The sequence below is a fragment of the Diachasmimorpha longicaudata genome, chromosome 2 (assembly GCF_034640455.1).
Source record: "Diachasmimorpha longicaudata isolate KC_UGA_2023 chromosome 2, iyDiaLong2, whole genome shotgun sequence".
NCBI classification, from domain to species: Eukaryota; Metazoa; Arthropoda; class Insecta; order Hymenoptera; family Braconidae; genus Diachasmimorpha; species Diachasmimorpha longicaudata.
Window position 1 is genome coordinate 7,610,689 of NC_087226.1, and position 11,343 is coordinate 7,622,031.

An 11,343-nucleotide genomic window follows, 5' to 3' on the forward strand; every position below is an offset into this window, starting at 1 on the left:
GTTTATGTTTGATGGCTAATTTGCAGATTTGTAATTAACGGGCATTGCTTTTATCTCAATCGGTCACGTTTCGATGAGTTATGGGCCAATATTGCTGGTGCTTATTTGATGGGGGGGGCTCTGAAGGAAGGGCACCTGTAATGAAATGGATGTTTTATGAAGCGAGACGTAAGGGAGGATTTTATGCCGACGAAACAGCGCCTCTTCGGCACGATATGGTAAAGCAATATTTTGGGGTGTGCGAAGAGGGTGTAAAATATGACTTTACACATTGTGCATTAAAAAAATATATTACAGATGTAATTGACAGTCAATTAATTCGGACAGTTGGAGGAGAAGAATTTGTTGAAGTCCAGGGAGGGAGAGAGGAATTAACTCGAAAAAAAAACCATAGAAGGTGTCAAAAGTTGTGGTAAATGTACGGATCTCCATTTATTTATTACTACCACACGGAAGTTATTCCCAAGTTTTCGGTATACTGAAGAAGACATTAAAAAATCATGAGTCCCGAGGGGGGCGCCCAACTTTTCGTAGATAAGTGGCTTCTTGTGTAAATCCATTATTTATTACGCAACAAGGGGACGAGCAGAGAGGAATTCTCGTCTCGAGTATTTTTTCTGTCTATTGAACCGAAGAGGTGGATAAATCTAAAGTTTACTCTGCAAGTGCATGGCAGAGCTGTTAGGGGAGAAGTTTTTTTATTAATATTTCTCCTCATTCGAGAACTTGATGAGAATTAATAGTTGCAAACGATTTTAGTCCGTTGGCAGTAACGCAACATCGGCAGAGTAGAAGTAAACATTTTTATCAATTTGGAGGGTACTTTGTCAACTATAAAATTAACAAATTGACTATTAAAATCGTATCGATTCGCCAGGAGGTATTGACGATTTAAAAAGTCCTGTCATACTCTATCCTTTCGCCAAATCAATTACCGTGATTACCGTATTCCCTTAAAAAAATCAATGCCAGTCCCATAGACACGATTATTCATCGTTGATCATAATCACCAACCCTGACGATAATCAGTGCATGTGGGCACAAGATCCATAAACAATAAAAACGAGTAAAACAAAATGAAACAGTTGGATGTGAGTGGTTCATGCAATGATAACACAATTAGCTAGTGTCTCGTCATGCGCGACCTGCGATAAGGTATTCCCCTGCGTAGCACGCGCAATTCTAGATTACAGCAGAGAGAAGAGAGAAAAAAAATTATATACATACATACATACATGTATGTATTTAGAGTCGACAGTGCATGCGAGACAACTGAATGAATCGAATGGTGGGGTTGAACTCGTCAGTGAAAATCCAGACGGAAGATTCCCGGGAGACGATGGCCACAAGTTAGGATGTGTTTCAGGGCTGAAACTAGTGGGGTTGACCCCGTAAACAGTGCACGGGGATGTCCCCTCTGTTGCACACTGTGGGGTGGATTAACCCCTTCTCACACCCTGCGGCCAACTAAGAGCACAACACAAGCCGTGTTCACGGATACATCTCGGCTAGGAAAATATTAGACAGTGGACATGGAGCACTTGTGCCTTGTGTTTACTCTCTACTCTCAACTCCCCTTAACAACCCCTTGGTGATTTATCACAAGGGGAAGTCTTTAAAATCACCGAATGAAGGCCCAGGTGTGGAGTAATAATTCTGAGCTAGCTTTAAAATTAAGAAGTCATTTTTCAAATTGAAAAATATTTGTAAAGTGGGGAAAGAGACTTTTATCAAAATCGTCCACAAAAACAACAAATGGCATTGAAAAAAGCCACGTGTCCTCAGTTTTTAGGTCTTCCACTCGATTGATAATGAGAACACTGGTATTTACAATTAATCCCCGGCGCGATTCGGTGACAGCTATTCAAATAAGGGCAAATGCAGGCACAAATCTCAAACTGTAATTCATTTCGATTAGGATGACGCAACTCAGCGCATGATAATGATTAGCAAAATCCTTGCATAATATTTGCGCAGTTGTGGCCTATATTTTGCGAAATTTTGGCGATTCTGGTATAAATAGAGATGGTGATTGCTTCATTCGACAGTCAAGGAGTAATCGTGCTATAGAAGATTTCAAGATGATTTTTAAAGTATTGTGCCTCACACTTCTGGCCTGTGCTCTTGCCCAGGCTGCACCGCAGTACACCATAACCGTAAGACAGATCAAAATATTTTGCCCTTCAAAAAAGAAAAAAAGCTCTTCCTGAAGGAGAGCTTTAAGATTTAATTACATAAAATTTCATTACGTCAAACGGAGTGTTTCCGATTGAAATTGATTTGAAAACCATTGAGATTGAGCAACCACCGTGTCACTGTTGTGAAAATTTTTTATATCCCTGGAGGTTCGGTGACATCTGGAGTATAAATTTTAAGTCTTCTATGAATACTAAATGGAAGTTTGATAAAAATTTCCTATGAAGCTGTCTGGGGGTTTATTAATAACCAGTTATATTCCGTTAACTGAATGAGTAAATCTACTTTGGGCTTGAAATCCCCACAGATACCAGATCCCATGGACGTGATAAGAAATATTGGAAGCGCTGCTGCAGAGACAACTGAGGAGGTGAAGAATAGCTTCAGAACGAAGCTTGACGCTTGGTTGGATGCTGGAAAGGCAATTTTTGACGCTGGTGTTGAGTCGGTGGACACTTCAGTGACAGTTGTCAAATCACCCTTCCGATTTGGATCGAAAGTGTGGGACAAAACAGTCAATGACGACTCCCTGAATCTCAATGAATTTAAGGGCTTAAAACTTGAATAATTCCAACGCATATTTCATCATTTAAAATCATAAAAATAACTTCATTAGCCGTAAATCATCCTGTTCGGACAATATTCATTGTAATGTGCTAATAAATTTGTCATCACCACTGGAGATGCATTGGTAGTTAACTTTGGATAGATAGGTACAAATTCCATTTACCTGTACCTGAAATTTATCTGATTTTAAGTATGAATAATACCAATAATATAATTTCGTCACTGAATTATCCACTGATGAGTCAGAGAATCAAACCTTTCTTCAGAGGTATTCAACTGGTAATTCCATTTGTTTCTTATATTAAAACGTAAAATTAATCACAATAGGCGGAATGAAGTCATAGACATTAAGATAAAGAGTATCGTTGGAGTGATACTCTCAAATGACAATCGAACTTTCGTTAAGAAATTGTTTATTTGTGATTCACAAGATCGTACGTTTCCTCGGGGCTTTGGAGATGATAATTTAATTAATTTCTAGGAATAATATATATAATGAGTCACCCAAAACGATAATGAAGTTATAGACATTAAGGTAAAAAGCCTCGAGGCATTGGCATTTCCAAATGAAACTCTAAATTCCAATCGCAGCTCTGAAAGCGCTCCGATTTTGCGATATTTATTGAAAATCAATAACCAAAATTGGCTGTAAACATATAACAACTCGAATGTCCACAGACAAATTTTCTAGTGTCAGCACTGAATTTTTTTCCATTAGCTTCGAGGTCTTGACTCATCGCATGGCACTGTTCTAGTGAATATAAAAATGAAGAAAGCGCGTAAAATGTGACAGAGAAAATTCTCAGTTGTCGCGTTAAAACGTGCCTGCATTTATAAATACCAGCATTCAGGGCAGTGTGACCTCCCCCATTAATCAAACTGATTACTCGCACGATTGAGAATGAAAATGCTAATGGATTTTCCTGATATGATCGATACTCTTTTCAATGTATCAACTGATGTTATGATTAGGCAATTTCCAGTGAAGACCAACTCGGGTGTAAATCACTGACAGGATTCCGCCGATATGCGCAAAGGCGGGTTAAACGTTGATGAATTAATAACCAGCCTCTTGGCTGGTGCTAATTAATTACCAGTCTCATTCTCAAACTGGCTCGGGGTAATTCTCCAGCCCTTGGTTTTACCTGGCTACACAAACTCCACGTATTTCTGGAGGTTACAGAGTTACTTTGACTCTTTGAGGGAAAACAATCGAATTATTAACGGTTCAGTATTTTTACTCGAGTTTGGAAATTCAATTAGAGTTACTGGAATTTAACAGTGGAGCAGAGTTGGGGAGAAAGTCCTAATAAAAACTTTAAAAGAACTAAGAATATTGGTGAAGCCAGAAAAATATTAACTGGTCAAATTGTGAAGTTGATATAGTTTTTCAAAAATGCAGATCCTAAATAAAAAAATGATCATGAGGAGATAATCAGGGGAATATACAATTCTCTTTCACTTCACAACTACTTTTTCAAATTTTTATTGAACTTTTCTTCTTGCGTACTATTCACCAGTAAATAAATTCTTGATGAAATTAAAACGGTAAAAAATTAAAAATAAGGATTATCCACGGAATTCCTGACTTTTATCCTTCTTTCATAATCCGATTTGTGTCGCTGGCTGACCACACAGCGACTATATGCGGTTGTTTGCCGGAATGGAATGCGAGAAATGCGATCCTCCAGTTTGATCTAAATTTTTTGACGTGATTAACTCTTACCCGTCATCGCGTAACTCTAGATTTTTTACCTCCTTAAATAACCTAATGAATTCATCGTTTTGCTTACCACTGATGATTCAATGCCTGCATCAAACCAGTTTAGAGATAAATTATTTGTCCTCCTCCCTCGACGTACACCATTTGGTTCCTTTGTCTCAACGCTTCGCCAAGTCCTCACTCGTTGATCATTTTTTTCCCCTCTCTCCGCTTGGATTATGCAGGCACAGGTTGAACATTTACCGAGGCAATTCGCCTCAGGGGTCATCCTCGGTAGGACAGGAAACAGGACATCCTGAGCCATCCGAGGACCGAACGAACCAGAAAGCTCCTCGAGGTTTATTTTCTCCTAGCCCTTTTCTACTCCTTCTCGTCCGTCCTTTTATTTTGCATTAGTGGGTAAAATCTAGGTGTGCACAGTTCTCTTTCATCAACGTTAAGAGTAAACTCGACGCTAATTAAATCCTCGTCATTGATGCAGTGAGCATTGAGAATATTTTCAACTTTTCGTCAAATATTTTGGTAATGAATGCAGGTCGAGAGTTGGTAATTTTTCAAATAGAAAGATGAAAACATTTCCTTTTTTTTGATATTTCGATGAGTAATTGAATTTGGAGTAGAACACGGTAATTTCTTCTAAGCGAATTGTATATTTTGTACTTAATCCGAATGTTGGGATGAAGCATTGCAATGGGAGGAAGGGACATTCGGGAAATGTTGAGTTCCACGAAGAAAAAATCCTGAACTTTGAAACTGAAGATTTGAGCGAATTCTGACTTTGTTCTTGAAATTGAAAAATTTTCCCCTCTGTGTGGGTTTTTCGCTTTCATATTTTACCCGAGTTCTGTTTCATTCGCCAACGGAATTGAATGGCACATGGGAACGTGAAGGTCACCACAGTGAAGTCAAGAGAGTAGTTTTTTGAAGAAAAATTTAATCTACATTTATTTTTCCGACAATTTTAGCTCAACTTTATGGGACGGATACATTAGCAAAAAGAAATTAATGTCACGTGGTTGGAAGAGTGGATAGAGGAGCGATTTTATGGGGTCATTGAACAGCCACATTGATCTTGGGAGAAAGGAGCCATATTGTACGAAAATAAACGTCATAATTTCGTGTTTAATTACAGTAAACGAATGGGAATAACGTTTTACGAGATTTGTTTATTGCTGACGCTTATTTACTCTAAGTAACGTTGATGAAACAACCCTGGACAGAAGTTTTTTTTTTAATTGAAGATACTTCGTGCAATTCTACAAATTTTAATTACACTTTTGGTTTGGAAAGATCACTAGGAATTACAAATATACTATCAATTGGGTTTGCGCATGAGAATACTCCACTGTTGAACATACAACTGGTATAAAAAATATTAAAAATACGTTCTTATATTATTTAAAAAAATAATAAAACATAAATGAGTTATAGGCAATTAAAAACGTCTGCTTGATGACGCCCCACGACGATGGCCATATACAAACCATAGTACCGTCAAAAGGCAAATGTTTCTCCAGTCGCCTCGAATTTTTCAATTTCTAATTGTTCTTCAAAATAAAAAAATACGTGTTCCACATTTTCCATCCATTTTTCATACACTAAAATTAAATTTCATTTGTCCCTTCGATCTTTGTTTCCAGACGAAAAAAATTATACATATATATACATGCAAAATTTCGGAAACCAACCGTTTCCCAGACGGAAGTATAATTTTCCCCAAAAATTTGTCTCCGTGAATTTTGCGGTTCCTTTTAGATTCACCCCGCTCAATTGAACATTTCATAAGCTCCCCCATTCCCGTAGAATGAGCGTTGCTCAAATTTATATTGTTTGCCCCGGGGATGATCGCTGATACATAAACAGGAGCCTCGAAGGGGGTTTACTGACGTCGATTGAATCGACTCGATTCCAAGAGCTGGAATGCTGAAGGGCTCGGTCTGCCCTAGCCAATGCTGTGGCAACGGTTAGTGCGTCCGAGAAGCGCTCTAGGGGTGGTGGCAGCGAACAGGACTGGCGGAAAGGGGATAAGGGGGTGGGGGGGGCTGTGGGTGGATATAGCGGTATATGTGGGATTTTGGGAGAGAGTGATGGCGCAAACCTTTTAGGGAAACTAATGCACCAAGCCTGTAGCACTGGTACAGCCAGACCCGCCGAGGGAAAACAGCCCCGGTTTCTGGGGTATATGCAGACTCCCACCCCGAGGGCATTGCTGGAATCTACCAAGCGTTCAGCTTCATTATCGCTTGTAAAACTAACTGCTGTTTGTTACTTCGCTAATAGGGACTGTTGAGCTGCGTGCGAAGGCTCTTCCCCGTTTGCACCTGCCTGCAAGGTGTCGGGAAAGACATTATTTTGCGGTGATTATAGGTTTATAAAGGTGGGAAGTGATAAAATGGGAGGTACATGATCACGGAATTTTTTTTATTTGGGACAGGAATGGGAAGGAGTCGTGATGATGAAGGTTTTTGAAAGGACTTCTGGTGATTAACGGGAAGGATTTGGGGCGGAGGGAGATCGAGAAAAACTGACGAATTAGTCGAGTGAAAGGGGTATGACGAGTAATGATTTTTTCGCCGATGGTACGGGAAAACGACAGTGGCAGGAGGACGAGAGAGTCAATGTGTAACGGAGGGAAAAGTTCTTGAAAAATAAATGCCTGTTCCGTAATGTGCCAGTCAAAACAGTATTCAGTGGAAATTACGGAAGACACTGAGAACTAAAAGTATTTTTGCCAAATATCCGGTTACTTCAGGGAAGTATTTATTCTGATCAAGTTTAAATTATGTGAATTACATTGTGCTAGGACATGATCATGTTAATTATGTCTTTGAGTCACTCCTGCATTAATTATGAGCATTAGATAGTTCATCGAAATTGTTCCCTCAAGAAAATTAGAAATTTAGAAACGCTAAATTATTATTAATAGAGTTCATTTAGAGTCGCGTAGCAAATCTTTTAGAGTAATATGATTATCGTAATTTAAATATAACGCGGTCCCCCTTGACAGTGATTAGAACGAAGAAATACAATTTTCAAAAAATAAATACTTCTCTGAAGTAAATTTATATTTGCCAACAATAATTTTTTTTCTCCGTGCAGTTACACATTTTTTCACTGAACGTTCCCTACTTTTTCTGAACTACGAATTTACATAATTTTCTAATAATTTTTCTCTCCTTATACCCGGTGAAAAATATTCAGTGAAAATTACAATAAATATTACCGAATTGTGAAAATTTATTCATAACTCTGTTAATTTTCTGACAGACAATAGGAATCCCCCGTCGATATTATAAAACCGTTGACACCATCTTAAAAATCTCATATCCCATTAAAAACGAAACATAATTAATTGAAAGATCTCCATCTCTTAAAATTGTGTTTCAACAAGAATTATTCCCCTCAAAAGAATTAATTTCGGCTGAAAATATTTCACGTCGACGTTTAACAAGGGTCATCGGACGTTGAAAGAAGAAAGTGAAGAAATTAAGAAAAAAAAAGGATTCATTGAAACCCAGTGGGGTAGACCACAAAGGACGAACGAAAGATAGACGCGTATACCTCGGTTTAATTATGATATGGTCCAGACCCCGGGGGCAATCCTGGGTTACTCTGCATATGAATAGGGCATTAGCTGGTGACTGTAAATGACGGTCGACATCGCGCCTTTTTGATACTCCTGCTTTTTTTTTTTCATTTCAACATTCTGCTTTCTCTTGAATGAGGAAACAGAGGAATGTAATGGAATAATAAATGCTCGTTGGGAGGATGGGATGTGCAGGGGCGGAGATTGATAGAGACTAATGAGTGCTAGATGGGATCATTGTGGAGAGGCTGGAGGAACCAGTGGTGGTGGGTATTATTAATCTTGGGTTTATTTTATCTATCGAGTCAAGGCTACGTTGACTGAGGCCTGGGTCAAGAGTTTTACCCTCTGCATGTTTTTGTCTTTCAACTGGTATTTTTCGAGAGCCGCGAATCGTTTATTTTGTGTGTGGTAGTGTGAATTAGTTCCGTCTGTTCAGAATTGAAAATAAGAATGAGATTTTTTTCCATTGAATTCCCCTGGCCCGTGGGCACATCTGATAGCAGAGTGCGAGGAGAAAAAAAAATTGAGATAGTATTTGATGGAATGAGTTACAGTAGCGAAGTGGTACACTGCGATAAGTCGACTTATCTCTCAGTCGAATTTTCTACGCATATTTCCGAATCTAAGGGTGATGATGAGAATGATGTTGTCCACCTGAAATCAGAGGAACACGGAATAAAAACCACGAAATATTGTGCCCTCACTATGTCTTCGCTCACAATCGTCAATTCTGTTGGGGAAAAAACTTGAAAAAATCGACTATTTACATTGCAAATGTTAGAAACTCGTTATTTTCGTTGCTTACGTAACCCAAACTGTCAAATCAACCGCACGATAACTCGTAAATGTTCCGAGGAACCCGGAACTGCCGCTCTTTCGTTTCATCGTAAAAGCTCCAGGGGATCTTGTCCCACTTCACCTCGAATTGCTTAATACGCCAAGGCCGCTGATGTATTAATCCATTAGTCCATTGGACCGATACAATTTCCATATGATTCCTCCGGGAATAACCATTCGCCGGGTAAAATCTGTTGTATTCATACATTCAAGGCGTTTTTAATTTACCCATTAGACTTGGCGATGTGTCTAATTGTTGTAATTGGCCAATTTTCTAACGTCTAAATTTGCAAAAGTCGTAAAATAATTTATCAACATGAAAATCTTTTGTGGGCGGGTAGTTCAGACCCAAAATTCCTAGATTTGAGTACAACGAGTAGAGGATTTTCAGTAAAACTTACAGAGAACTCAAATTTTCTGTCTAATTCTCCAGGAAAAGGTTCCATTTTTGTGAAAAATCCCACCACACTGAATACCAAACTTTTATGATATTTCTCACCTAAATGACGTTCCATGTCACTGTCCTCAACATCCCCCTCACCCTCATATACCTTCAATATTCTTCGAACAATGCGGATTTTCCCACCCTGACCCTACGTACCTCATTTTAATACATTTAAAAGTGGTTTTACTCCTGATGAGTCGTGCAAAAGTATTGTCAATCCCTCTGAGAGGTTCCCGGACTCCGAAATGGGGATTCGGTTCTGACGACCTTTATGATACCTACCCCTTCGATAAAGATCACCTTTAACAACCACTACGAAAATTATTTCATTCTCTGAAAATAATAACAACAACGTGTTGCAGTCATTAAAATTGAAGAAGATTCTCTGAATAGAAACAATTAACAAATGAAATGCTAACATTACTAATGACTCTAAATCGGTTGTCTATTATCGCTTCCAAAAAATGCGAGTTTGTGAACTCATTTCTTACCTGATTCAACCAACTAATTGACACAATCGTTTATTTGATGGAAAATGGTATATTGTTGCCTTTATCAACAACATATGAAGAATGTTCCAACAGTAATTCAAATAGACTTCTCCATTCACCCAATTTTCATGAGTTTCTCGTCCCTTCGTACCCCTCGTCCCATAAAAACAGTTTTTCCATTAATATTTCCCGCCTACAATTAATGGCGCCAGTCGTTAACCCACTTACAACACGGGTACTTCATAAACGGTTGCATTATTACAAGATGTTGACGAATGCTGAGACAGTATCAAAGGGAACACGCCGTCATGATATGTTGAGAGACGGGACGAGGAACACATGACAAGATGAGCAGTTTAGTTAGAGGGGAATGTCTAACAGTAGATTCCGTTGTTGACGGGCTCGATTATTTTTTTTTTTTTCAACGTGGCTAGTGGGAAATTGCACAACTGAATTCTTCAATAGCGGAATGAAAAAAATTGAATTCTTAAAAAAAACGTTGGAAACGCGTGCAAATATTACTACGAAAGAATGAGTCGTTTCCATTTATTATGTCATAAAAATGTTCTAATTGAATTTCATGCGACAAATTACAAAAGAAAAATATTCTGTCGAATGTTAAGAAATATTTTATAAAGCAATACCTTACAGAATATTTTTTCATTACTTATTAAATATTATTGTTATATCGTCTAAGGTCGGGAAATTGCACAGCTAAACATGAAAAAGAGCAAAAGTTACTGTTTTTCAAAGGAATAGAGTGAAACTATTTCACGAAAACACCTTTAATAAATTATCATTTAGTGATTCAGTAGATATCGGCAATTATTGTTATCGCCCCTATAAAATATTCCTATAAAATTTCATTTAAAAGCCTCTCGTGCTTCACACCCATCACCTATATCAATTATACCCCTTGCAACGAAATAAAAGCCCGAAACATCCGGATTCCACTGGGAAAATAAAAAGTCATGCAGAGAGAGAAGAAGTGGCTGAGCTGACAAGGGAAATTGTGGCGTTGATCATCACCATCCATTCACTTTCGTATGAAGCCCATGGAGATCCGACGATTGGCTCGCTCATTATGTCAGTCCGTCTCAGCATTTCAGTTCGCAACTGGAAACCGTGAAAAATTGGGAGACAAAGCGCCCCGTCAGGGAAATAATAAAAGTTTTTTTTTTCTATTTTTTTAAGAGTAAGGAGGAATGAGGCAGGTGAGAGAGAAGTCGATTTGCCCGGGAGGAATTCTCAGTCCCATCCTACCTCGATGAAGGTCGACAGGCATGCCTGGAGAAAGGCTCCAGGGAGGCGCCATTCTCGGGCGTTAAATGTGCACCAGGCAGCATTTACACACCAGGCGCCACTAGATCCGCATACTGTTTACTTGTTGATTATAATCAGGTGGAAAATTCAGGAAATTTTGATCGTACTAATGAACATGGGATAAATTCAATTGATCGAAGGACTTTTGCTTTCGATTATTCATTTTCCACTG

At 38.6% G+C, this 11,343-nt stretch overlaps 1 protein-coding gene across 1 annotated transcript; it reads left to right on the forward strand.

The window, feature by feature from the left end:
- The first annotated feature begins 2,070 nt into the window (after positions 1-2,070).
- On the forward strand, positions 2,071-2,813 carry LOC135159863 (uncharacterized). Its single transcript, XM_064115961.1, has 2 exons — positions 2,071-2,156; positions 2,504-2,813. Exons 1-2 carry the CDS (start codon positions 2,082-2,084, stop codon positions 2,762-2,764), a joined length of 336 nt encoding a protein of 111 aa, XP_063972031.1. The 5' UTR covers positions 2,071-2,081; the 3' UTR covers positions 2,765-2,813.
- The last annotated feature ends 8,530 nt before the right edge of the window (positions 2,814-11,343 follow it).